This window comes from Brienomyrus brachyistius, chromosome 18, assembly GCF_023856365.1.
Source record: "Brienomyrus brachyistius isolate T26 chromosome 18, BBRACH_0.4, whole genome shotgun sequence".
Taxonomy (NCBI): Eukaryota; Metazoa; Chordata; class Actinopteri; order Osteoglossiformes; family Mormyridae; genus Brienomyrus; species Brienomyrus brachyistius.
Window position 1 is genome coordinate 16,890,142 of NC_064550.1, and position 27,842 is coordinate 16,917,983.

At 43.8% G+C, this 27,842-nt stretch overlaps 1 protein-coding gene across 4 annotated transcripts; it reads right to left on the reverse strand.

Moving 5' to 3' along the window:
• Nucleotides 1-6,752: 6,752 nt before the first annotated feature.
• Nucleotides 6,753-27,697, reverse strand: LOC125713174 (periostin-like). Of its 4 annotated transcripts, none has more exons than XM_048984128.1 (24): nucleotides 27,510-27,695; nucleotides 26,753-26,851; nucleotides 22,608-22,672; nucleotides 21,417-21,574; nucleotides 20,897-21,061; nucleotides 20,621-20,767; nucleotides 19,964-20,105; nucleotides 18,132-18,344; nucleotides 17,259-17,393; nucleotides 16,006-16,154; nucleotides 15,554-15,690; nucleotides 15,118-15,248; nucleotides 14,856-14,986; nucleotides 13,375-13,477; nucleotides 13,076-13,143; nucleotides 12,939-12,984; nucleotides 12,797-12,862; nucleotides 12,171-12,188; nucleotides 11,826-11,897; nucleotides 10,024-10,104; nucleotides 8,774-8,833; nucleotides 8,395-8,469; nucleotides 8,161-8,202; nucleotides 6,753-7,520 (listed from the first exon to the last, which is right to left on the reverse strand). In XM_048984128.1, exons 1-24 carry the CDS (start codon nucleotides 27,626-27,628, stop codon nucleotides 7,465-7,467), a joined length of 2,478 nt encoding a protein of 825 aa, XP_048840085.1. In that variant the 5' UTR covers nucleotides 27,629-27,695; the 3' UTR covers nucleotides 6,753-7,464. The 4 variants fall into 4 exon arrangements, with proteins under 4 accessions (XP_048840085.1, XP_048840082.1, XP_048840086.1 ...); XM_048984125.1 differs by having other exon boundaries at nucleotides 12,057-12,188; XM_048984129.1 differs by lacking the exon at nucleotides 10,024-10,104 and having other exon boundaries at nucleotides 27,510-27,697.
• Between the last annotated feature and the right edge of the window lie 145 nt (nucleotides 27,698-27,842).

Genomic DNA, 27,842 nt, shown 5'->3' on the forward strand with positions numbered 1-27,842 from the left:
ATGTTCATGACTCATGCTTTTAAGACTTTCTTTTTTTGCTTGTAACTGTTTGCTGGGACTTGGAATCCAAAACCCTGTTAAACCCCTGAATTTTGTAGGTCAGAAAACCATGAGTCCCGTGTGCGTGGAGCAGTGCAGAGAATGAACTCACTTTGGTAAGCTTTCTCCTCCATATTTTAGTTTTTTGCCATTGGGAAAATTTGTCTTGGTAGGATATTAAATCACAAACTACCATGAGAACAACAGAGCAAACAGCAGATACAGTTTTCTGAGGCTGTTTGTCCATGACATCATTTACTGCTGCACTGCTACTTCAGAAAGGACGTCTGTGGGCTTCCAGCCAAGATGAACCTTCTGCCCACTGATGAATCCCACAGTACAGGGCTCTCAAAGTCCAGTCCTGGGGGGCCACAGGCCTGCACACTCTTTGGTTTCCCCTCATTTAACACACCTGATTCAACTCCCTATGCTAATTACCACACAGCTCATGAGCTGAATCATTTATGGTGGAACAGGGAAAGAACTAAACTACACAGGGCTCCGACCCCCCAGGACTGGGGCTTGAGACCCCTGCCTTAGTACATTCTAAATCAATGCTCTTCTTTTATTCTAGAATAGGACTGAAATACTGGAATGAGATCTAGAATGGAATAGAGTTTTTCAATGGTTTTTGCATTTTGTAGGAGATGGAGCTACTGTGTTTGATTATGGCTGAATACAGTGAAAAGAAGATGCTGAGTTAGTTCTAGAGGTTGTTTTGCAACTAACAAGAGTTTAAACATGCAAATAATTTAATTTCAGGCTTTGGCTTTGCTAATCCATGACTTACTACCTGAATACACAGCCTACTCAAAGGTTTTAGGTGTAAATCTGTACATTGAACAAGCCGATGCCAGATATAATGGAGTTACCCTGTTTCTGCTCGGGGTCCATGACAGATAGGACACATAACACCTTATTAGTGTAGTAATGAGCATTTCAGTGAAACAAAACCAACAGCATGTTCTTGAAAACCATTCTGATTGAAATTGAAATTGTTTGTATGGCTTTTTGAATAATTATGAACCTGCAGTGAGTTATTACAGTTCTGTTACCTGCATGCCTGTATTGATAATTACATCTCATTCATTTAATGGGATATTGAGCAATTATCCTTGATTTCCTATGTAATTCAATTGTTACTTCCCCTGAAAATAGTATTATTTCACATCTTTATGCAACTCCTACAGTCATTGCACGTTATATGTGTTTTTCATTTCATTAAGTTTAAAACAATATGTGCAAAATTCACCTCATTGCAAGTATCAATACAGAATGAATCAAACTGATAAGATAATAAGCTTTATGGGACTGTATTCAGATTTATGAGAACAGAAGGTGCAGCAGAGGGGGGCGTGGCCCCCACACGCAGCTGCAGCTCCCCAGACTCTCATTCTCCTCGTGAACTCAGCGCACCCCAGTCCCAGCTGCAGACCCGTGTAAGGAATGGCAGCCAAGACACATGCACCTTTAAATAAGCCAAGACGTGAAAAGATCCCACGGCCTGATTAAAGGCAAGCGGCGGGACGAGTTAAAGAAAAACAAACAGATCAAAGACAGACAATAGTTCTCTTTCACACACTAAAGTTGCTAACTTAGCTGCACCACCCAAAAAATGCAATAGTGTGGTGCGTGTCTCAGGAAAGATAGACATTCTTATGGACGAAGAGGATAAGCAACAGAAACTGTATTTTCTGTGTCAGAGACTCGATTCTTTACCCGCTTTGAATAGTGCAACTTTACAGTGCATTGCAAAGAAAGACTCAAGAGTTAGGGGGGGGGAGTAAAAGACTAGTTGGAAAAAATGGTGCAGAGGGAAATGTTGTGTCACTCAGTGTGTTATGACACCATGCCTGTGACTGGAAGGTTGCTGGTTCATATCCCTGACTCGGCAGAATGATGTCACCGTTGGGCCTCTGTGAAAGGCCCTTAACCCCAAGTCGCTCAAAAAATGGTTTAATCCTGGTCCCCCTGAAAAATAAATGCATGGCACTTTGGATAAAAGTCACTATGAAATGATCAGCACAGGTGCATTGGAATGCTCGTAAATAAAAGAAGTTCATGGAATCTACAATCAATTGTTGCTCTTCACAGGACTGCTCTTAAGGGTGAAACGGGACCTAAGGAGGGAAGGTGATTTTGTAATGATCCCCCTTCCTTAAAGATGAGCATTGTGCATTGTGAATTGTGCATTGAGGCTCCTGCGCTCAGGGGAGAGATGACAGAAAAAGGGGTTAGATATTTTCGTGTATTAGATGTGTCAGGGGAGGATGGTTCGACATATACATCCTCCACCACACACACACACACACACACACACACACACACACACACGTAGGGTATACCTATCCTTATGGGGCCGGCTCATTCACTTCTGTGGGAAAAATGCTAACGCTGACTATGACAACCTTAACCCCCACCCTGCCCTAACCATAACCATAAGTAACCAAGCAAAATACAAGAGTTTCTGCATTTTTAGTTTTTTCATAGCAGTCACTAATTTTTATAAAATAGAGTTTTATAAAAAAAAAAAAAAAGGATTTTTATCATGTAGGGGGACATTGTGTCCCCATAAGGACAGGTATACCCGCTCACACACACACACACACACACGATTAGAAGACAATGTTTAGTGAAGATGTTCTAACTGTACAAATGACTGTAGTAAGTGGCTAACATTTTAAGAAGAGAAAATTGTAGGGTGTCTCTCTATATTCAGCTATTCCCCCTGGGCAATTTACATTATTACTGGACTAATGCAGATTAAGTACCTTTGCTCAAGAAAACTACAGAACTGCTGCCCCGGGGATTGAATCCTCATTAGTTTACTTACTGCCCCAGATAGCGTTCAACTGCTTTATAAAGATACTTTTTATGTGAGGCTTTCAACAACTAACAAGGCTAATTTCCCTGTCGTCCGCGTTTGGAGTCCAAGTGACCATTTTCCTGCGATGCACTCAGCCTTTGTTCTCCTGGTCTGAAAAGAACATTCCTGAAACGTACTGGATACCGGAAACTAAACCGGATAACAACATGGGAACTTCATCTTTATCATTTCAAGTAATTCCTCGGAACCAGATGCTGTCTCCCATAGGACCACCCACCTGATTGTGCTCCTTTGTTGTTAGGTCGCTCAGACCCACGGATCTGTGGTTTGCCGTCGTGTGGCAGTCAAAGGTCCATGAATTACCCACTGCCATACCACCTCATATATACAGAGATAAGCAAAAATACATCAAAATGTATTCCGATACGAAATGCAAAATACCCTATTTGTAAGTGTATCAAAATAACCAAGCAAAGTATCAAAATAATCTACAGTATTGTGCATTTTGAAAATACAAAAATACATTTCACATACTTTTATTCTGTATCAGTCTGTTCCCTCACAAGCACACTGGCTGAAATGACCAAGCATAAGAGCAACATTTTGTCACTGCAAAAGGAGACACAATAGAAATGTGAAACCAAACAAAATATGAAATATTCTGAGGTATCTTCATTTTTTTTCATTGCTTTGGCGCGTTTCTCAAATGACAATTAACATTTGCAAAAACAGCAAGTGTGTCACTCCTGCACACACAGCATCATCTCTCATTGCATCGTACAAATTTCTAGATGTTTTAGAAGATGTACGCAAATGGTTTTGTACAATTGCCATCATTTGGTACAATTTTCAGCTGCTTTCGTCTTGTTGGTCAAAATGGTAAAAAGTAGTTTCTCACTGTAATAATTGTACACCCAACATTGTTTGTGTAAGTGGTCATTGTGTCAGCCATGTATGCAAAACGATTCACCAATTATTTAGAATGACTGAAGGACATATTCCATAAATTGCAGTGATAGATCACTGATGTACTTTTGATTCCCGGAGTACATGCTTTTGTTGCCATTTTGTTGTTTTTGCGTGTGACTATTTTGGATGCTATTGTACTGTGTCTTGAGAGGTGAAGAAGTTCCCATGATGAGCCCCTCCCTCACTCTGAGGAGAGACCATTTCAGGGTTGGTGTGTCATTTTCTTGGATCCCCCCCCTCATCCTCCACTCTGCCATCCAGCCCCCAGGGGCGATGGGCTCTCAACTCTTTGTTAAAACACAAAACAGCCCGTGAGCCCCAATCCACACGGTGGATTCCGTGAAGGAGGATTCCGTAAAAATCTGAAAATTCACAAAAGCACAAGAAAATTCAATTTGTGGGTTTTATTTCTCTGTGTTATTGTTTCCTGGTTTCAGGGCCCCCGTCGCATTTCTGTATTGGTTTGTATCTGCACTATTGTTCATAATTTCATTTTCGTAAATAATAAGAATGACATAAGACGTCTTTCCTCTGACCGCTCTGCTTTTGTTCGTCTGTATAAACAAACAAGCGGTTTGCAGTTTCGCGATCATTGTCCTCAACCTCTCTGATGCCACACAAAAACAGGTCTGTAGCATGTGCTTCCACTGTGTTCTATATTTAACAGCCGTTTTATGTAAAACAGATATTATTAATTGCCAGAAAACAAAGTATTTTCCTGGATGGATTTGTGTTTTATCTCCAGGGAATAATCTGGAGAGATTCCTGAAGACACGGTGAACAGCATCACTGTTCATTTAAGACTGGTCACTGTAAACACGGCTCTCTCTAACGAATAAATGCTCGAGGATTTAGAGCCAAAAATAATTATGTGGAGTTGGACCATTTGTACAGAAAATGGCATTTTTTAAGGCTGACATGCAGGGCTGACAGCGCTGCATTTGATTCAGCAGTCTTCAGAATGAATAGTTTGCATTGTCTTTGACTGCATGCACTGATGATTAGATGCCACAGATCCTGGAATGCTTTGGGCATAGCTGCGAGAACAAGAAATTGAACTCATTCATTTCATTACATTTTCCATAATAAACTATCTAGTTCAGAGCTGTGTTTGGAGCCTGTCCCAATATGGCCTGGGCATGAAGTACGTAAGTCATCACAAGGCAGACACACAGTCACAGAAATAACAGCCGACATAATCTGCATTTATCATGGCTGCTATACTTTGAGGGGACCCACATGGACGCAGGAGAACATGAAAGAGCCGTAATCACAGCTGTCTCTTTAAGAAATAGTTGGCAACACTTAGCTTGACAGGGCACAAATAATATAGTATTATACTATTACTTGAGGAGTAATTAACCACAATGTAAGTTGCATACTGATCTCATGTTAAATGATCATTAATGAAACATGACACATGTTTTATCTCAAACAGTTAATATATTTGGTACTATATCGGTTTATTATGTAAACTTTTGTGAACTATTGAAGGAACTGCTGAGGTAACAAGTATAGAATGACACAAATGAGACACTGATCTCGTGTTTGTTCACCATTAATGAATCGTGACGCCTCTTTTGTCTCAAGTAGCAACTATATTTGTTTATGATTTGTTCATAATTTGTTCTTCAGTAGAAACTGAGACATTACTAAGCATCTGTGTCATGCCAAGTAAAGTGTTACCAAATACATTTGACTTTTCTTATCAGTATTTAAAGATCATAGCAACATGGCAAAAGATTAGTGGGCAGTTCAGTGAAGTCTAATTAGCTGAGTGTTCATCTGGAACAGAGACTCTGCCTGCACAGAAGCTCTCAGCGTCAGGTTTAGAAATCACTTGTTTAGAAGTTGAGTGGGAGTTTGGACTGAGAGGATTAAATGTGAGCTCTTTCCAGAAGAGATAAGGGCAGACTAATGGTTCTTTTAGGTGAATGACTGTAGTTTATATATCAGTATATCAGTTAATTAGGTCATAGGAGACCCTGCAATGGAGTAAAATGTCTTTGCCAAACGCTGGGCTCACCCTAATTTGGGTGCCTTCATTTATCCTGAACTTCTAGAAGGAGGTTGGTGTTTACTGGAGCTCTGACTCTTACATTACTGTCCTTTACTGTCGTCCAATCAAACAAATGTTCTAAAAGCTTCAGTACGAATGACTGCTTGGCCAAAGGGCCCTTACTTAAAATGAGGCCTTTTTTTTCCACATGTCGTTATGTCAGAGAGTTTATGGTTCTAGGGGGGGGGAGGGGAGGGGGCAGATAATAAATGGAAATCAAAGACAAATAAAACACTTACACTAGGATGCAGATGGCCGTCTTCACCAAAGAAAAAAGCCCCCGCTCTGAGAAATAAGCTGGCAGTGAAAGAGAGAACATTCGCAGTGTTGGTTTGTGGTCCCATCCCATTCGCAGTGTTGGTTTGTGGTCCCGTCCCATTCGCAGTGTTGGTTTGTGGTCCTGTCCCACTTTTCTGCGCGAGGTCAGGCTGTGGTCTTGTACCCATCGCAGCGAGGTGTTTGTCTCCAACACAATGAGCGTGATCAACTGTAGGACTTCTTTCATTCCTATCCAAATATAGGGTTTACCTTCAGGAGGCAAGACCAGACTTGGCAACAAAAGGCCTCAAACAGCAATATCAAAGAGGAGAAATGAAACACAAACAAGCTTAACCGTCGTGCTGCGGAGTCTTGAATAACCTAATGCGATATAGGGATCTCGGAAGCATTCAATAAAATCATAGGGTTTTCTCAGCAATGGAAGTCAAACAACTTCCTTCGTCCGCTAGTTAGCAGTGCTAAAATTCATGATGAACTCGACAGAGTCCACACGCAACCTCAATGGGCTTCTAACTTCACTGCTGTCTGAGGTGTTTAACTGCCACAGGTTTAAAACACAACAATGCTGAAAGGCACCGATACGTCAATAATGTTTTATTGAGCACTCATTCTCAAAAACAGAGGTACGGGAATGCAGAATACTCAAAGCAGTTTGTCCAGCAAGTTTCAAAAATTACGGTTCCGGTATCCCTATCCAGGTTGGTGGAGGGAAGGAGAGACAAATAGAGAACCAACGAAGGAAACACACATACAGAACTTAAAAACATAAACAGTCACACGTGGTAGAATATAAGACCTGTAAGCATTACGGATTCAGTTCACTGATGAGATGACATGGAAGAGTTGGAACAAGGATGAAGCAACATTAATCCTATCAAGAATATACACATTCTGGCTTTAGACTGATAGCACCTGAAGTTGAAGATCATGCAGACGTAGCCTTTCATATGTAGTTCCTACCCACTTTCGATGAACACAAAGTCTTGGGAGCCTTTCTAACATCTGCAGGCCAGACTTCACTGGTTTCTCATAATCATCACAAATACGCATGGAATCGCATATATGGGCGATTCTAAATATTTTCACTATCGAAGTAATTCTTCTGCGTCCAGACTTTTGAACCGAATGATGAGGTTCAAAAGACTCGAACTTTATTGCGTCGACGAAAGGTTTCCATCGAGTCCACGCCCTTTTCTCTGTGCCCTGGCACAGCATGAGGCGCCTGCTGGGGGGGGTCACAGCTTGTTGCAGGTTAAGAGGTTCCTCATGCAGCCCCCAGGTCCATAGCGGCTCACTGCCTGGGCTTGCGGTGACGACGGACCAGTCTTGTTTTCCTCTTGACGATAGCTGGAGGGGAATAAGGGCAGGATCATTAATAAAATTTTTATTCACCCCCACGGGGAGATTCTTTTTTCTCCTACCCCATCTTGTTCTCCATGACACACATGTAAGGAGAGAGCGAGCTTGGCAGCCAAGAGCAGCCAACCTCGAGAGGCACCCATGGAGCTGGGGGTTAAGGGCCACGCTCAAGGGCCCCAAGACCTGACTATTGTGCCAAGGCTGGTCTTTAGCAGGCAACCTTCCAATCACAGACACAGAGGCTCAGCCACACAGGAAGCCCTTTCAAGCTTGTCTATCAAAATGCTTTTTTCTCCCACCATGTCTGGAAGCAGTGTTACCCTGTGCAAGAGTAACTTAAGCTGTGGGTAAGCACTATAATTATTATTATTGATATTTAAACCTTTGGAACAAGGCCATAGCATGGAGTTTCGCGGGGGGGGGGGGGGGGCATGGTTTTAATTATAATATAAATTGAGGGGGACAGAGTATAGTGAGCACATCGGAATACTTGGTGGGGAGGATGTGTCCCTCCTCAGTATATATTACTATTGCAGCCTTGCTTTGGAACACGACCTTCCAAAATCAATGTCATTAAAAAAGTCTGTCATGTGAATGTTTAAAAATTATATATATATATTTTTTTTACCAGCAGGTCTTCTAGCGACAATTTGCTTCCCTACTCCACCCTCTGCAATGGAAGGAGACAAGAACACCAGGAAAATAGGGTTAGGATACAATAAACAGAGAACAGCGCCAAATGCCAAGTCAATGGAGCATCAACGGATATGGCAGTGCAGTTATTTGAACAACATTCGCTTTTTTCAGGTAATTCAGAAAGGTCAACACCAGGGTGGGGTAACAGTAGGAGGGTGGGGCCCACCTTGGATGATTTTGGTGATTTTCTCTGACTCTGCATCAAACAGCTCAGGACTGGTGATCTTAGAGAAGTCTGGCCCTGGAGGATAAAAGTTTAACATTGATTTGTCACCCTTTTGTACAACGCAATGTACAAATGAGGATCAGTGGACAGGGTAAACCTGGGTCCCAGGAGTGTTTGGGGTTAGGGGCCTTGCTCAAGGGTTCGCTGAAGACGTCACTCTTCCACCCACAAGATTTGAACCGGTAACCTTCTGATTATGGGTATAGAACTGTACTCGCATCTCACAGAGCCACACACCACGCCCACTCACTCATAGCGCATCAGTGCTGTCCACCATGAACGCCACTCCTCACTGCCAGCTTCAGAATTCCAAGCATACCTTTGATGATGTGAGGATCTCCACGAATCACGGTGGTATGTGTGCTGATCCCTGTTTCACCTTCAAAAGTCCAGCAACAACCACGGTTAGTGCATTTAACAAGCGGAGAGGGAAACGCAGGCATTCAAGCCCTTCTATAGCGCTTCTTTGCCAGTTAAGGCTTCCAGCAGGGTGTGACTCAATGTCCTTCAAGTCATGAAGGAGATGCTCCTTGTTCAGTGAGTCAGAGGAAAACGCCGTCAGCACCAAAGTGTGACCTAACTGCGTCTGAAGCCATTAAACATGCTTCATATTTTAAAGAGCCTGTCAGCAGGGCAGCCCGTAGTGTCAGAAACTCCATTTATTACAACTGTATTGGCACCCAAATTACTGTCTGCTTCTATTTTAAAAAAAAAAACATTACAAACCTGCAAAACATTAAAATAATAAATCTTATATAAGATTAATCTTTTTAATTTAGGCCAATTTAATTAAATTATAATAAAAATAAATAAGAAGACATCATATTATTTTTTGTCAAAGATTAGACTTACATTTTGATATTATGTAAATTTGTAAATGAATCACTATGCATTTTAAACTAATAGCAGGTCATTTAAATTTGCATTTCACCATGTCTCCTGCCTCCACTGCACCTCATTTTGAGGCAGCATCGAGAAAGCGGCTTCCCTCTCATAACTTTTAGAATATCTGCCTTTTTAGTAGCTTTCACACACTGGAAGGAATGCTACAGCTGAACTGTAATTCAACACTAACACTAACATACACTAGCTGGTCCATTGTTAGAGAGAGAACGTGCCCCCCTTATCAATTGTTTCCATAGTTATTCATGCATCGTAACAGCCCATTGCTGTTAATATCATTTGCATACATCGCTTTGTACACAAATTGGATGCAGTCGGCCAAGGCTTCCGTAACATAATGGTGCAGAAAAGCAGGCAGGAGCGCAGAACCTCATGCAGTACCAGAATTTCTGATTTCCATGGATAAACTCTTCTTTAAAATAGATACATATAAACAGTGCATGCACATGACAGCATGAAGAGATCTAGAATTGTCGCTGTGTGAGTTTCCATGGGTACATGCTCTTTACAGTGTAGCAATGCATCTAGGTACCATTTAAGCTATTCAGTTCTCTGCTCATTGCTCGGAAAGGGGCTTGTTAATTTAAGGGCAACACCTGGGGCTTTGCAGACCGCGAGTCGATGCAAATTGCCCGATGCCATGAAAGCATGTCGTCACCCACTGACCTCCCTCTGTGATTCGCTTGATCTCTTCCTCCCCCAGTATGCGCACATTGCTGCGGAGGGGCTTCTTACCATCGGAAGTCTCTAATGGAATGACATGGCAGAGATAAGGCAGGTACTGACCTTTCCGGAGGGGAAAAGATAAGAGGCTGTCTGGTGCAGCTGCCACCTTTATCGAGCACCCTTCAAAGATGTGCGTGCGTGTGTGTGTGTGTGTGTGTGTGTGTGTGTGTGTGCGAGAGGAAACTCAACTTTATAAAAAATCGGTGACTGCAATCACGAAACTAAAAATGTCAAAAGCCTTGGTCACTTATGGTTCAGGTTAGGGCTGGGAGATCAGGGTTTTCCAAAGGAATGGACGGTCCCCTATGAAGGTATGAATTCAAATGTGTGTGTGTTTGTATGTGTCTGTGTGTGTGTGTGTGTGTGAGAGAGAGAGACCATGCTTCATCCAGTCATACTGACTGAGAGGAAAACACTCTTTAGCATAAACAATTAAGAAAACAAAAAAAGCTGTACCTTAATCACTAATTATTTCTTATAGAGCAAAGAACTAATTTCTGTCCTTTAACTGAACCACAGAGACAAAAAAAATGTGATGTAAAATTTATGTATGAATATGCTGAAATATACAATGGGTTGATTTGAGCTTTGACCTTTCTAAACAGCGGAGTAGTGGCCCTTTTGCTGTTTAAAGCTCTTAAGCTACACTATTTTGAGAACCGTCTGGCTGCAGGCACCACTCTCAGCCCCTGCCAGTCTCTGGCCCCTACTGGTCCACACATGCTCCAGAATAATTCACCACTCTTAGAACAGCCTTGGGACAAAATAACTCAAAATGCTGTTTACGAAAAGTTGTGTGAATTCATAAGATTTGTGTAAGACTTTTTTTCAAACACGTTAAATGAAACCGATAACGTACATTTTCCTTTGGTCTCTGTGGATCTGCCAAAGCAAGCAGAAGGGGCCTGTGAGTAGCGAACATGAGAATAGCAGGGTCTGTGAGTGGTGGGCCTGAGAGCGGCAGGCCTGTGAGAGGCAGGGCCTGCGAGTGGTGGGCCTGAGAGCGGCAGGCCTGTGAGAGGCAGGGCCTGCGAGTGGTGGGCCTGAGAGCAGCAGGCCTGTGAGAGGCAGGGCCTGTGAGTGGCAGACCTGAGAGTGTCGGGCCTGTGAGCGGCAGACCTGTGAAAGGCAGGGTCTGCGAGTGGTGGGCCTGAGAGCGATGGGTCTTTTAGTGGCAGGCCTGAGAGCGGTGGGGCCTGTGAGAGGCAGGGCCTGCAAGTGGCGGACCTGAGAGTGTTGGGCCTGTGAAATGCAGGACCTGAGAATGGCAGGCCTGTCAGAGGCAGGGCCTGGGAGTGGCATTGCCTGGGAGCGATGGGTCTTTTAGTGGCAGGCCTGAGAGCGGTGGGGTCTGTGAGAGGCAGGGCCTGCAAGTGGCGGACCTGAGAGTGTCGGGCCTGTGAAAGGCAGGACCTGAGAACGGCAGGCCTGTGAGAGGCGGGTATGTGGGAGGCAGGGCCTGTGAGTGGCGGGCCTGTGAGTGGTATTGAGAGTCTGCAGCTGTACGTTATTGACTATTTTAGCATGCTATATGCAGCTAGCCCTGTGGTAACTTTTATGGGAGATTTTTGGTTTTCATACTGTCATCAGGAAGCAGTAACACCTGGATATGCCAAAAAAACAAACATCTAACTGAGAGTGCTTGCCGACTTCAGCTCGCCTGTGTGTATTTCTGCAGCCAGCCATCAGAATTTCTACATGAATAACCAATATTATTATTTTTTCCATCAACTGTCACTGACCTTCTTGCCAAATCTTGATTTCTCCCTCCATGTCAAGCTCACCACCGGAGCTGCTGATCACATACGGAGACCCTGCAAAGAGGAGAGGCAAAAGCGATGGTGGCAGCACTGGGGAAAACAGGGTACAGTTTCTCCTTTTCATACGTATGACTGTTTTCTTAGGGACCTTACAAATCAGTTATATTTACAAAACAATACTTTATGCTCACTTTATTGAAATTCTAGATATACCTTCAGTAACCTTTATGACTTTCTTGATTGGTTCACTTTTCATAACCCTGATAGGCTCAGTGAGATAGGGATCATGACTGATGATCTTGGTAATCTCAGTGATAGTTGGCTCACCTTCAATAATTGTGGTGACTGGAAAAGTAAGGGAAGAACAAAGGAGAACTAATATTAAAGACATAAACAGCCCGATAGCCACACAGCCAATGAGAATAAGACATCAATCCATCAATCAGGGTCAAAGTTCAAAGTTCACGGTTAATAGAGAGCACATTTTGTTGACCAAAGCAGGTGCAAGGCAGCCTTGGGACAAAATAACTCAAACTTTCTGTAAATGGACAGAAAGGAGTTTTGGCAAAACATTTACATTCTTATGGGTGAACAGGCTAGATTTCAAACAAAGACTCCAAGCACAGATTAGCATGTATTTCTTATGTATCATGGGGGGAAAGCAAACCAGCATATGAGAATATTTCCATCGTTTTAAAAGATACAGATGTTAAAGATATTTTACAACATGGCACCGGCCCAGTCATGCACTTCCTTGTGACACTGAGGTTTATATATCATTTTCCATGTTCAGAATTCACATTTACTCCCTCTTTATGAGTGATAATGTTCTTTCCTTCTACGCTCTCAAATGATGGTGATGTCATATACTCAAACTGGACAAACAGGTACAGCAATACAGTATAATAATGGAATTGTACGCATTGTGTGGGCTTGGTGTTTTGGTCCTTTACCTGTTTTATTTATGATTATGTCTTGTCCTGTGATTCGCTGGGTGGTGACCGTTTTCCTAATCTGCTCTAAAGGACAGAGAGGGACACCGTGTTAACTCCATTATGACAGCACTAGTCGCTGAGAACATCGCAGTGGACTTACTGATGAAGGTGAGGGGAATCTCATGGTATGTGTATCCAGCCACGTACTGCATGTGGAGAGAAAGTGCAATTGGTGAGCATTGCATTAGTGCCCCCGGGTTGAAATCAAATGGCGTGTAAAGGGTGGGTCTTCGGTACCTTAATCTGTATGTACTTGATGAGTCTTTTCAGGAGCAGTAGTAAGTCCTCTCTCCCAACTGGTAAGTCTGTCGTGTGGGAAAAGGGACAGTGAGTTCCCTTTTAGACACCCACCCAACATGTTGTGAGGCTGAAAAGCATGGCAAACATCCAGAGGTAGTGAGATGCTCGGCTTAAGCGAGGCAGTTGCCCCAACTTGACGCACTCTTGGGAGCGCAGCCAACGATGTGAAAGCTGTCGCCGAACTGAGCAACGTCAGCCTAAGCCCCTGTTATAAGAGAGACAGCTGACTGACTTACCCGCAGGGTAGAGCAGGGTCTTCACGATGTGGATCACGCCATTGGACGCCATGAGGTCATTGTCAGGTACATTGATTGAATTGACCAGGATGCTGTTATTAACCTGGATGACAGGAAATGACAGTCAGTAACATAATAATCCAGTCAACTGTTTTTCATAACTCTATTTTCCCAATTAAGGTCACGGGGGTCCCAGGCCGGCTAGCATGGGGGTCTTGCTCATCATAGGGAACACATACGCATCATAGGGAACACATACGCATCATAGGGAACACATACGCATCATAGGGAACACATAGGCACTTACTAATTGTTTCGTAGAGGCAGAAATTCAGCTGAAAGGCTTATTTAAGTTACAACAGGCCTGATTGCACAGTATGTGGGATATGATTAGATCTAGCACTTATATCATCAAACTGACAGCCTGCAATGCTAGATGTGTTTGCTACTATGATTGACTGTCCTTATTAAAACGAAACCATGAAATCTCATCAAGAGTAATAAATGTCCTGTAATTTAGCCTCATTTCTGAGGTGGGTGCATGTGGGTCGCTACAGCTGCAAATCTGTTCCTGCCCATTCACTCAGCTTTCATAACACTCCTTCCTACACAGAAATCTCCTGTTTCAGAAGGTCGCTGTAATCACTATTTCAGACGCACTCATCTTCAAAAGGCACGACTTCGCAACACAATGCTGGAGATGAATTCAAATCTGCTGGCTGTGGTCACCAGATGCAATGACGGGAAATTAGAGAATGCATTTGTTTCAGTCTATTGCAAAACAATATCATTGTCTTATTCATGGAACGTTCTTGGAAATAGACCCAGGAGGACCAGTTTCAAATACAGGTAAAGAGTTAATTTCTATGCCCCTGTGCTGAGTGCTAATTCAAGCTTGTCTGAGTGAAAGGTTAATAGAAAAAAAACTCTTGTCATTTTAAGAACCATTTAGGACTGATATAAAAATCCATATAGAGCTTCTCTCTGGTAGCTGATCCCCCCAGTTAACACTGACAGTGAGGAGACCATTTCAGAGGAGTGCATTAGAACTCAAGTTTGATGTTTGACGACCTATTGCTGGAGCGTGATTGTGACCTGCTTGTGCCCTAGAAACCATATTTTTACAGTTTCCTACACTGGTTTATGAATGGTTTTACAGTGGTTGGTCTTCACTCTTGCCAAATCGATACAGAAATCTCACACTGCTCTTTGCTTCAATGATTTAGTTGTGGACTATGTATACAATGTGATAAGGGAACTGAACTGAGGTGTGAATTTAAGCAGATATTGATTTAAAACCCACCCAGAGAATCATAAAAAATGTAGATCCAAGTCGGGTTTTAGTATTATATTACCTGGAAAATATTAATAAATAAAATGCGAAGACTCTGCTTTGTTATTTGCAAAAATCTCCTTGTTGTCTCTGTTGTTTTCCCTAATTCGGCTCAGGTCTAGGGTATGAAAGTTATGGGTTTTTTTACCGACAACACTTGAAGGTTCTTGCCCTGGATAGTCTTCAGTAGGTTGGTGACGCCCCTCTCCAGACCACCATTGATGAATGTACCATTACTGAAGTGGTAGAGCAGGATGGTCCTTAGGACATTGTGGTCACCTGAATGAAATCGAGTGGTGTTAAGCATATAACAATGAAATCTATCAAAGCTTGGATATTTTTTATCTGAAATTAAAAAGGAGGGCAGATAACGGATAAAACACATGAAGAAAGAAAATGGATGAACATACTGCTGAGCAGAGCAAAGTCCTCCTTGGTCAGGCCATCGAAGGCATCGTCTGTTGGGGCAAACACGGTGTAGCCTCCGTCTTGATGGAGAAGTTCTGTTAGACCGGCAGTTTCCATCAGGGACAGGAAAATCCTACAAACAAAGGGGCCACGTAGACATAGCCAATGAAATTACCTACAGAGCAATGGCACCCTAACCCTAACAGGAAGAACTGTACATAGTACAAGTCCCATGGACAGTGGTGAGCATTTCAGGTCTAGAAGCGACAAATCCAGACCAAGATTTTGTGCCATAAAGAGTAACGGTCACAGAGTATTCAACTGGTTGGTAGAAGCAAAATCTAGGTCTGGATTTGTACCATCTGGACATGAAATGTCCAACACTGTCATGGAAGAAAACAGAAATTTGAGGACTGGGGCTGAATGACATATCCTCACTTGAAGCGTCCGTCGTTGATCAGGGACTCATAGATGCTGATCTTGGCTGGTTTGATCAGAGTTGCCATTAGATGGAGGGCCCCGTTACTCCCTTCCTTACTGCCTCTCACCATACAGGCATTCTCAATGCAAACAGACTGTGGAGAGCAGGCTGGGTGTCACATATTACCATAGTCACGTAAAAGATGCACTGGCTTCAAGTGTCAATTTAGCTCATGAAAACATCGCGCGGCTTCAGCAAGTCGTCAGCTGTGTATTAGTATTGTGATGTAGGTGTCATTGTTCCAATTTACCTACAAACTCTACTTAAACATAGACTTAGGGAAAGAATCTCAATGGTAACCTGGTGCCTGTACCTACAGCATATTGAAGAAATGACTTCATTAGCATGAGAAGACTCTCAGTGAATGCCTGTCTACCCGCTAATTGAGGATGAAGGAAGAGCAACTCACTGTTCGGTAGATGAACACCCGCAAGAACTTCCCCCCAAGTGTCTCCAGGAGCTGGCCATTGTATAGCTGACTCAGGGTAACCTTCTTCTTCAAGATGTGGTTCTCCAGAATGACCTTCAGGAGGCGCTGGTCCATGGTCATCACCTCATCTGAGGTGTGACAAGGCACAAGCAGGTCACAGTCACGCTCCAGCAATAGGTCGTCAAACATCAAACTTTAGTTCAGTTTCGCTTGACATGTGTGGTACTGAAAATTTCACTGGGAATTTGTCCAACGTCTCTTTCCGAGCAATCAGTTATTATTTATTAGCGTAGTAATAACTAATTCTTCATTTCTTAATGCATAGTTATTAATAAAAAATAGCCGTTCTTCAAAATCTTAGGAATGATTATCCCTTGTCACAATGATAAAAGCTAGTTGTTCACTGGCACTCTCTAAAACGCCAACCCTGCAAAACACCCGTAAAATCATACAAAAGCATCCAAAACCAAAACAAATATAACAAGCAAGTGAACCAATGACAGTAGCTTCTTGGTTTCTGAACTGGACGTTTATGGGAATTTTGGGACTCTGGATTATTTTACAAATTGAAAAGAGAAATGAAGGGTTTTCTTTTTTACTTTAGCTACCTCACCCCACAGCCCTGAATGAATCCGAACGATCCCCGAATGATTTGTTTAGCTCAGACGTACTAACAACTACGCTCTCAGTTTGAGAACCGGGGAAAAGCCCCAAATGTCTTATGATCCCAGCGATGCTTCCGGCGTGGGATGAATAACGCCTCAAACAGGATGCTAGACAGATTTGCCGGACGCAGTTTTCACAGGCCTCCACACCCCATCACCAGGATAGAATATCTGACAGTTTTCCTGAACAGATGGCTGATGAATGTTTGCCTTGGCAGCTTTAGCCCTCTAAAAAATAACAGGCAGACCGATAGGATAATTACTGTCGTTACTGTTGTTAATCTGTCATACTAGGTTTATGATTGTCACTGCATACTTGTTCCAATTGGAGTTTTTATTAGCATTGATCATTATAGCAATAAGCAGTTATCCACATCAAACACTCCAGATCATACTCAAGAGCAGCTTTTCGGTACAGAACCTTCAATCCGCATGCTGACCTACAGCTAACTGAATTTGTTTAGTTTTTTTTTCAAATGAATTTTATGAGGAAAAGAGCTATTTATTGCTTTCCCCCCAGAATAGTGCCTATAAGTGGTGCAAGCTGTTTTCGGCCATGGACCTCACCAGTGAAGACTCCGTTGAGTGGGGCCAGGGCTGTGTATTCCACATCCGGCTTCATGGCTGCTGCAAGGCCCGTCTGAGAAACCAAATCGCCGAAGACGCTCTGGGATTGACCAATCAGCTCTATCACCAGCTTAGCTAAAAACGCCAGAAAGACAACCTCATTCATCGTCAAACGGCATAACTACTCCCTTCCCAAAGTCCTATATATTCTTTGTCTCGTTTTCAGTTACATATTTATATTATAGCAACAGACATGAAGGGCCTAGCTCATTATTTTCATGAAAGAGTTGCAGTTGACCGTTCTGCATCGCAACTCTCACCATCGCGGTTTCAATGCACCGCTGGGTCAGCTATTGGAATTAAATGGGAGTTTTGCGAAAGCCGCAAACGACACGCAAACCTTAGGTAACTCATAAATGTATAAAAGACGAGTATGTGCACGGTGCTGGTTTGGAGGACACCACGCATGTTTACGGCAGCCTGTCACAGGGATGTCATAGTGATCCTGTAAAAACCATAGACACACTTTAGTCAAAGAATGAGACGTTCATCCTATTTAAAGGATTAATAGAGTGATTCATTCATAGATTGTGCAGGAAGATAGAAGGAAGAAGTGTGAGCAGGTGCTTGTGGGAGTTTTACTTACACTAAAATGTTTTGTAGGCAGAATGAAAAATGAAGGTAAGTCCAAGCAACTAAAGGAGGCAGGACTAAGACATTGCATTGGTTGTTCCTGCCTTCTCTTGCCGCTTGTACCCACCTCCTCTACAATCTGATTGGTTATCTCTTGGAACCAATTAAATTTTGTTCTGCCCTCAGAACATTTTTGTGCAAATAAAACCCCCATGAGCTGAGCAGGTGACTGTGGCTAACCTGAATCAGGCATGAGCACCTGATCAATCAGGTAGATGACACCATTGGTGGTGACGATGTCCTTCTTCAGCACCATCTTTATACCGTTGATGGTCAGGCTCTCGCCATCACAGCCGATCTCGATGTTGTGACCCTCCATTGTCTCGTAGGAGGTGCCGAACATAATGGCTTCAGAACACAGCATTGTGTCCAGAAGGTGGAATTTCATCAGCGCTGGGGGGGATGAATAGAGTCACAAAGGGATGAGAGACATTCTCACACATGCCCACATTCTCACACTCTTGCACATTCTCAAGCGCCCATCCGTAGTGACATAAGGCCATTAAAATGTATCTGCAAAGACAGACACAAACGGGCCACACATGCCGGTGAGCAGTACTGCTGACACGTCTAGTTCATATTGAAATGAAATTGGAAAAAATACAAACTGGGAAAATATTTGTGCCTCTAGCTGCTTGGCAACCTGGTTCATGCTTCCAGCATATACTGTACTTAGCTTAACCAAAGTGATGGTTTTAGTTGAAAAACACTTATTGGGCAAATTTATATATATTTTTCCCTTATATCTATAAGCATACAGTTGACATATTCTTAGCTGAGGAGTACTAATCGAATCATGCTTGATAGGATAAAAGGCAAAAAAACATCGAAGAGATTTCTTCTTTACAGGTTTAAACAGAAAGTTCGTTCCAAAAGTAATTTATGAAGGATTTAGTAAATATTTAATCATCGCAAGACATGCATTTAAAACACATGGATATTGGGCTTATATAAATGTACATACATGGACACAGGGGTGTTGAGGGTCACGATTCAGGGGGCCCAGCACTTTGAGGGGCCCCAACCCTATAATTGTGGGCCACCCATTTGGCAAAATCTACTAAGTGCCAACGCAAACCAAGGGGGGGGGCAGGTTTTCTATCTACGCCACTGTCAATATCAATGGCAGCCTGCTGGTTCTCACCTCCAGGGAAGGACAGGGGTGGCGTTTACCACCATCTACTCACCCTGTCACCAGCTACTGCACTAAACATTCAAGAAACGCATTAATCATTTAGGAGGCTGAAGCAGCATGTTCTGCTAACCAGCTAGCTAGCTATGACTTTCCGACTGCTTGTTAGCTATTGATTAAATTGCTGAAATGTCTGTGGGGGGATGTGGGACCCCCAAAAAATGAAGAAAAAAAAAAACAGACCCTGGGGAGGGGTCTGGAATCCCACCTCTGCTCTGAGTGTGTGCAGTTTGCAGGCTCTCCCTCCGTCCAAAAACACGCGTTGAGCTACTTGGCATTTCTAAGTTGCTTGAAGTGTATAATTATGTGTACGTGCCTTACAGTGCTCAGACATCCTGTCCAGGATATACCCCAGCCTTGTACCCTGTGCTGTCTGGATTCGTCTCCAGATGACCCTGAGCAGCCTAAGTGGCTCCATCTTACAATCTATAACCGTCTATGTGCTTCCTGTTGGAACAGGGATCGGCCTTAGCATTTCTGAACTTCTGTTGCCGGCACCGCGATGGTCGTCAAACTGTTTGCCGTCCGTCTGAGAATTTGACAGTGGTCAACGGCAGCCTTCCCAAACTGGGGAATGTAGGCCTCTAACCCAAACAACTGGGGCGAGGAGTCCAGGGTGACTCGATTCATGGCCTGTTCCCTTTCAAAAATACAAGTACTGCCAAGGTAGCGCGTTTGGGCACCGGTCTCTTAGTTAATCTTGGAAGATGCTTGTGGATCAAGTTCCACTTTACTCTACCATAGGCATGTTTCTAGGTCCTTCCGGCTTGAGCAGCACTTGCTTCTTTGTTTGAGAAGGAGAGGGACGCGGTCGAATTACCTTCTACAACGCTCTTGTTGTTCATGATCCTTGTCAGCGCGCCTCGGTCCAGCTTCTCAAAGGCTTTGTTAGTAGGAGCAAAGAGTGTAAAGTGTCCAGACTGTCCCAACGTGTCCAACATTCCAGATGCTAATGCCACAGCCTGGAGAGAAGATGGGGTAGAGTCAGTTTGCACCCCCCTTGCTTAGCTACTCTTCCACATGACAGAGGGATAACAGTGACAAAAAAAATGTTGGCTGTGACCTTAATGAGGCCATATTGTACTTATTTTCACTGTTTATAATTTTATTTTTGGAATCTACTATAACAGATCTTCATGCTTCAATGTTCCAAAAACATATTTTTTCTCATAATGTACATTTTCTCATACTGTCTATTCACTCTGTCTCAAATGCTGTTAGAGCTTTAAGCCCCACCCCCGATGAGCTCAGTGGGTTCTGATTGGTCAGCTTGCCCTACATGTTCTGTACATAATCTTACAGTCTGCAGTTAGATCCTTGTAGGTAGGAAGGCAACAAGGATTGTATTACGCGGTGACCTCACCATAATACCTCATCATTCTTAACTAAGGTACCTAGAACATTCCAAACATCATCCTGGTCTACAAATATAACATTTTACGTATTTTCAGTGTGTTACCTTGCCTATGACACTTACACTCAGAGATGAGAGGTCATCATCGTCTTCAATGACCTCCTTGATGGTGTTGCTTACAGAGGAAATGACACGGTCAATGACATGCACCACCCCATTTGTGGCCACCTGATTGCCATGGACAATCCTGGCACAGTTTATGGTTACAACCTGAAAGGAATTGGAGATGGAGACAAGGGTCATTGACCTTGTGTTACACCTTTCTCGCATAATTATAAATTATGATGATGGTAAATTTGCATTTTGAATGTGAGCACAAACGTTTTGACTGAAACGCACCCCGTTGGAATAGTGGTTGACATAAAGACTCTGGCCGTTGTACGCTGAGGAGATCTTCAGGCCATTCCTGAGGTCCTTGGTCAGGAGTCGGCCGTTTGCCATGTGGTAACGGAGGGCGTTGTACAACTCAATGTTTATGTTGCTCACCAGGGCGTTTCTTAAGTCCTGCCAATCAGGGCACATAAATTTAGTTTGAAACTGGCCATTACTGAGCTCAAATGAGAGCTGATAACAGATGAATATCAGCCACCAGTGACTTTACTCCACCATCTGATTCTTCTGTGACAGTGCAGAGAATATAACCCAAAGAAAACATTAATCTGCAAGAATGTACTAAGTGTGGTGTTACAGAATGCCTGGGCTTTGTGATGAGGATGACAAAGATGAGGATTATAATCATCGTCATGAATGGAGTGCAACTTTCCGCTTTGGGAAACATTATCGTCCGTGTCCACAAACCTAAGTACTATATGCAGCATTAATTAACATTAACACAGTAACACCACACTGTTTGACTCACAGGTTCTAGAAGGTCCCAGGCATCGTTGCTGGGGGCAAACATCGTGTATGACCCTGGGCCCTCGATCTCCTCCTTCAGCTTGGAGATCTTTGCATACTCCTGAGTAGCTGTGGCCTTCACAAGACCCAGAGTGCCATAAACATGGTCAATGGGGACCGCTAGGGGGAGGGGAGATGGGGACCAAGTAAGCTTCTATAGTGCAACAAGTACAGCATTGTACTAACAATGCAAAGGTTGTAGGGTCAAATCCCAGAGAGCACACTTAAATTGCAACCCTCTTTATTGTAAGTTGCTTTGGACAGAAGCATCAATGAAATGTATTGCATAGCTTAAATAAATGCACCATTTACCCTAAAAGGTGTCAAGAACAATTCCTCATGTTCACACATTGTATAAACCCATTAAACCAAGTGAAAGAAGCAATATTAAGCCATCGACCTCCAGTAACCCCCTCAGAGCACGTTAATGTACTCCCTGAAGTGTCACTATGGGAAGTGTTCAATTATTTCATCATTATCAGTTCCAAAATATTCACCATTCTTGAAGGTGACCTGTATTTTAAGTCCCATGGATATAACCATTAAGGTAATGTTTTTTGTGAATGCCATATCTGTAAGAATCTATGCACACATTCATGACACATTATAGTGCATTCATAAAGCATTATAAACACGGCTATAAACATGTATAAAAAGGTACCAAACATTACAGTCATGTTTATTATGCATTATGAATTATTTATGAAGCTCTCATCTATAATGCACTATAGATACCTTCATAATGCAGTACAAAACATCCTTAATTTTTATATTGACAATTATAATGCATTATGAAGGTATCTATGATGCATTATAGATGAGTGCTTCATTGGAGCTTATGAAGTATTATAATCCATGCTATAGCACCTTATGGCTGTCAATAGAAGATGATGTAATACTTCATAAATTGATGGAAACCCATTATAATGGATTATGAAGGCATCATTAATTCATTATAGATGACGGCTTTAAGTAACGTGTTCCCACCATGAACACAGCCAGATCACTCACTGAATAAAATTAGGCCCTTTGCTCAAATGTCCTCCAGGCGTGACCCCTGCCTGTGGGCTCTTCACGAGGCCAAGCCTGAAATCGGTGTCCCAGGCTAACCTGCACTCGAGAGGCAAATCGATCTCTCCGCAGAGCCACTCACCGGCAGGGCATCCCTGCACGCCCTCCATCACCATGTACCCGGGGCAGCACTCGTACAGCACCGTCCTGGACCCGGAGACCGAGACGAAGAAATAAGAGAAAAAAAGGGAATGAGTCTTTAGTTGGGGTGCAAAAATGTCAAATCCATCTGCTGCAGACTGCTGGGATAATCCCGAAATCTCACAAGCAGAGATGCTGAAGAAAACACACCGCTAGATCATTTTCTGTTTTCACTCGATTTCATTCAGCAATGCTTCCTGATCCATATCTAGCCATGGCTCACAGCTCAGGCTGCAGAAGTCTACGTCTGGCTTAGGCTCTGTGAGGGATCACTCTCGTGGGTCTCGGCCCAACTGCGGGGAGGCACACAGGTGTGACCCAACATTCAGCAAAAATGATTTAATGTCCCGGCAGGAGGGGGTAGATTTGAGGGGACTAACAGGATGATGAGAACTACAGGACATATTAATGAGGCATGTTGCCCCGAAATGACACACGGGTATGTGGCACCTCCTTCCTAAGAGGGGGGGCTGGCATCGAGCACGGAAAATGAAAAACATGAAATGAAAAGCCGTGAAGGAGAATGAGCTGACGTGCACAGCTGCTATGTACCCAAAGGATGATTAAAAACTCTTGCAGAGTTGGAGACTGAAAGATGGAGTCAAGGAGGAATCGAGAAAAAAACAAACAAAGATTTCAAAGTATTTGAATGCGACGTCTTAACATCCACTTGGCACTTGATCAGTTCCAACCCTTGTCGGCCCGGCATGCCCCAGTCCTTCTGGGGAGGCTCGCGGGACACGTGGCCCCTCTCCTCAGGCAAAATAAACAAGCTGTTCTTGCGGGACTATTGTTCTCCAAGGGTCTCCTGTCAAGCTAATGACACAGAGCAGGGATTCCAGATGGACTCGGGTAAGCAAGCTTGGGATGCTCGAACACACATGTGCACACACACACGCACACACGCGCCAAGGGAACGTGGGCAATCATGCATTTGTACATGGTGCTGCTTCTGTCACCTAGTCTTTACCTGCAGGGCAATGAGGTAGAATGTCATTAGCTACATTCACGGCTGGATACCAGAAGGTGGGCTACAGAGAGACATACACACAACAGCTGTCCCGCATTACAAGCTTCTTCTAATCCGCATCAAGTGAGCTTCCACTACGTCATATTACATTTGTTTCGTTAGTGGAGGCTTGTGTCCAAAGTGTCATATGAGCAAAAATCAAACAGCCAGTCAGTGGCCTTGAAGCAGTTTGGGTTAGGGGGGTTTCTCCACGGCCCACCAGTGAAACCACTCAGTCAAGCATGGGCGTTTGACCTGGTGACCTTCCAATCACAGGCATTGATAGGGTAAGACGGGACATTCGGAAGAATTTCTTAAACTGGAGCACTGGGAAGCATATGGGGTTAACTGGCCACCCAGTTGAAATGCAGAGTGCTGCACAGGCCTTGGCCTGCATTGAGAGGCACTCAGGAATCCCCTATAGCCTTTTTTTAACGCCCCGGACGTCCTGCACTCATTGTGGATAAATCAGCATCGCCGTCTCCCCTATCTCTTTGAGTGATGAATTTGTATATATATCGTTTAGAAATTGAGCATCTGCAAAACAAACTAAATAGTCTTACAGAAAAACAAATAAATACTGAAAAGATTTCAGAACACTGCAAACTCAAATGACCAGGCATGCTCTTGCTATAAGTGTCTCTGTAGACGCAACGCGCTTGCAGTAGGAGTATGGGGGTTGTGCTGGACGTTGAAACAACATTGCACATCATTGTTTGATTTACACTGCCAGCTACTTTCTCAGAATGGGGGGGGGGAGGTCAGGGAGATTGTGAGCTTGGGGGTCAACACAAGACATAATCGCTGTTGGCCATGTTTCCTTTCCAGTACGGGAACAATGCTTCCAGTGTGGGAGGAAGACTGCCACTGGTGTGTAGGTCATCAGTAGATGGGGGGGGGGGGGGGGTCAGACTAAGACTGGCCAAAGTTCCAGAGGAAGGAAGCGTTGGCATGAATCTGACAGTAGACCAAGCAGAGGATGGGTGGAGAGATGGAGTGACACTTTAACATGGAGACCCATTCAGCTTGAGGGCCTCCAGAGAGAGGGGGAGTGGGAGGGGTCAACAGCGGGAGGTGGGGAGGGTGGTGTGCAGTGGTATAAGGGTTAACGTGCCAAGGGCTGTTTCTGGGGGGCAAGAGGGGCACAGTTCACTTCAGCTGTTACTGTGCTTAAAAATCAAAGAGAAAACAGAATCGATAAAGCCGGGGCATGACAATGGTTCACACACACACACACACGCACACACACACACACACGCACACACACACACGCACGCACGCACAGGTTTGTAATTTTATCTTTGTGGGGACATTCCATTCATTTCTATGAGGAAAACTCTAATCCCACCATGGCAACCGAACCCTTACACAGCCCTAACCTTAACCAAAGTAACCAAACAAAACATGAGGTTTTCGGCATTTTTTGTTTTTTGATTGCATTCACAGATCTTTGTGGGGACCTGAAAAATGGTCCCCACAACGTCAAAATAACAGGTTTTTATCACAGTGTGGGGGACATTATATAAATGTAATCCACACACTCACTCACACACACAGTCCTGTACTCATATCTTTATGGGGGCTATCCAATCATTTCTATGAGAATGGTGTTTAAATGATCTTCATGTTGGTGTTAAACTATGATATTATGATATTAGTGTGGCAGCTTAGCCACCCCTCACCCCCCAATGCACAGGTCATTTTTGACTCGACCACTAGCACACCTTGTTTGGCTACTGAATACCTCATTGAGTTATTAAATTTAATTAATTAGGTGAACTGGTGGTGAAATGGAACTAAAACACGGAATGGCTGAGGTGCCGCGGAGGAGAGGATTGGGAGCCGAAGTGACGCTCATCTGGCCGTCCAGCATGATGTCAGTGACGTTTTGGAAAGTGGAAGAAATTCTTGTTAATTTTTTGCTATTGTTAATTTGCATATATCCTAATGTTAAATAATGCAGTGTAAATTTTTCTTAACAAATACACTCTAATTACCCAGATAAATAGTTTTAAATATTTCCTTTGAGTACCTCAGATTTTTGCACAGTCCTGTATAAATACATGAAGTGGAAGAGCTGGCGTTTGTAAACCAGCGAGGATCCAGGAGGCTCTACTGAGCACGTGCCAAGCAGGTGACCTCATCTGCTGTTTAATATTCACTGGATATTGCGGCGTCAGCACCATAATGGAAGGAACCACTAGCTTCCAGATGTTGGAGGGGGGGGCCGGTGGGTGCTACAATTTCCAGCAGTGGGGAAGGAACAACGAAGCCAGAGCGGACAAATCTGGGCTCTCTGCCGCAATTAGGTCATACCCCACGGAGAAACCTCCAGTCCCTCTTCGATGTCAGGGCCAAAGCCAGCTCTGTGCCATACAACACCCCGGCCAGAAGTATAAAAATTCAATTAGCGAGCCCCCTCCCCCCAGCACCCTGCAACCACAGCTCTCTTGTCTTCATGTTACTCCCCAGCGAGTTCTCGCCTGGCACCTTTTGATGTCCCTCTCCTACTCTGCTGCAGAATCACTTTCTGGGCACAGGTCTGAGAGGAGTAGGTTGGGGGTGGGTAGGGGCACTCCAGTGGGGGTGTTTTGACATCCAGGGGCTGCCCAACGTGCCCAACTTTCTCCTCGCCAGAGCAAACACTGACTACCGCCTCTGGAGACCTTTACGCAGACTCCTATCTCTCTGTCGTCCCTTACTGGCATTTACCTGTGTAACAGGATCCTTGAAACCAAGTACTGGTCTATTTAGCTCCGAATTCATGTCAAACAACACGCTTAAGGGTGTAACAGACCGATCCCTGGAGCACTAGCCTCTGCAGCTGAGGACCCACAGCATGAAGACCGGCAACCGGAACGAGTCTCCCGCCAGGAGCCGAGGGCGTGACCTAGAGCCCTAAAATATGCACTTCATCACATGCTTCGAGGCCGGAGGCCACACAAAGAAGCATCCGACAAGCAGACAGCAAGCCACTGACCACTCTGCTGAAGGCCTCATCTGACCTTTACCCTTTGACCTTTCACACCAAGATCCCCCAGCGTACTGGGGACACTAACGCAAGCGGAGACACTTACGCCTTCTTCCCACAGATTGAGCCCTGGTACCAGTTCCGGCAGGTGCTGAAATATTTCTTTTTGGTGCCCATTATCTGCTGGAGGGCACACATATTGGGTCTGAAAGAAAAGAGGAAGGGGTGGTATTTTGGGGTTAGGGTTACCAAGGTGATTACGGGCTTGAAGGAAAGACGATCCGAGAGACACTGTCCTGGATGGGAAACTTGCAATAGCCATAAATTACGCCATTGAGTTTAATTCTAGTATGATGGCGCCTTATGGTATTGTGGTAGCTTAACGTGACTCATTACACTGTTGCAGAGGGTGGGGAGATAACTGAATTGCAAATGGAAATTATAGCCGGTGAGAAGTAATCAAGAACATAGAATAAAAACATGTCTGTAATTTTATAAGTTTATGTGACATTTTCATATTGCAAATGTAATATGAATGTAATGTTTAAACTGAATGTTTTATTAAAATTAATAATGATGCACACAAAACAGGTTAAACGAGTTACACAAAATATAATTAAATCTGCATCTTTACACAACGTTAAATAATTAGTTCTCAAATTGATTTCAGAATTATTAAAATATTTCCCAGGCCTAAAGCTATAAATTAAAAGTAAAGGTTTAAAGGAAAATGCACTTTTTAACCCAGATCATCGGGGTCAGAGTCCACCTTCGGTTCTCCTGGTTTTCTGAAACACAGTTTGACACGGAAACATCTTGAAGGCAGCAGCATGCAATGCTGTCCTGCTCCACGTGTTCCTTACCCCTTCTCCTTTGCACGGATGCGGCTGTGGGTGACAATCTTGTCGTAAGCGGAGGACTCGACCTGGTCCGGGCCGGAGAGAGCCAGCAGCACCCAGAGAAAGGCAAAGACAAACTCCATCCTCACCCCAATAAGCAGGAAAAATGGGAACCGGCCTCCGTACAGAAAGTTTATATACCACCACTGTCCCGTGGAAGTGGGAGGAGTGGTGTGTGTGTGTGTGTGTTTTTGTGTGTAATCGGGGGAGGGGACCCCAGCCTGCTCCCTATACCACCTCCCCCTCCTTGAGATCCAGGGAAAGCTCAGACACCCAGGGCTGAAATTTGCATGCCCC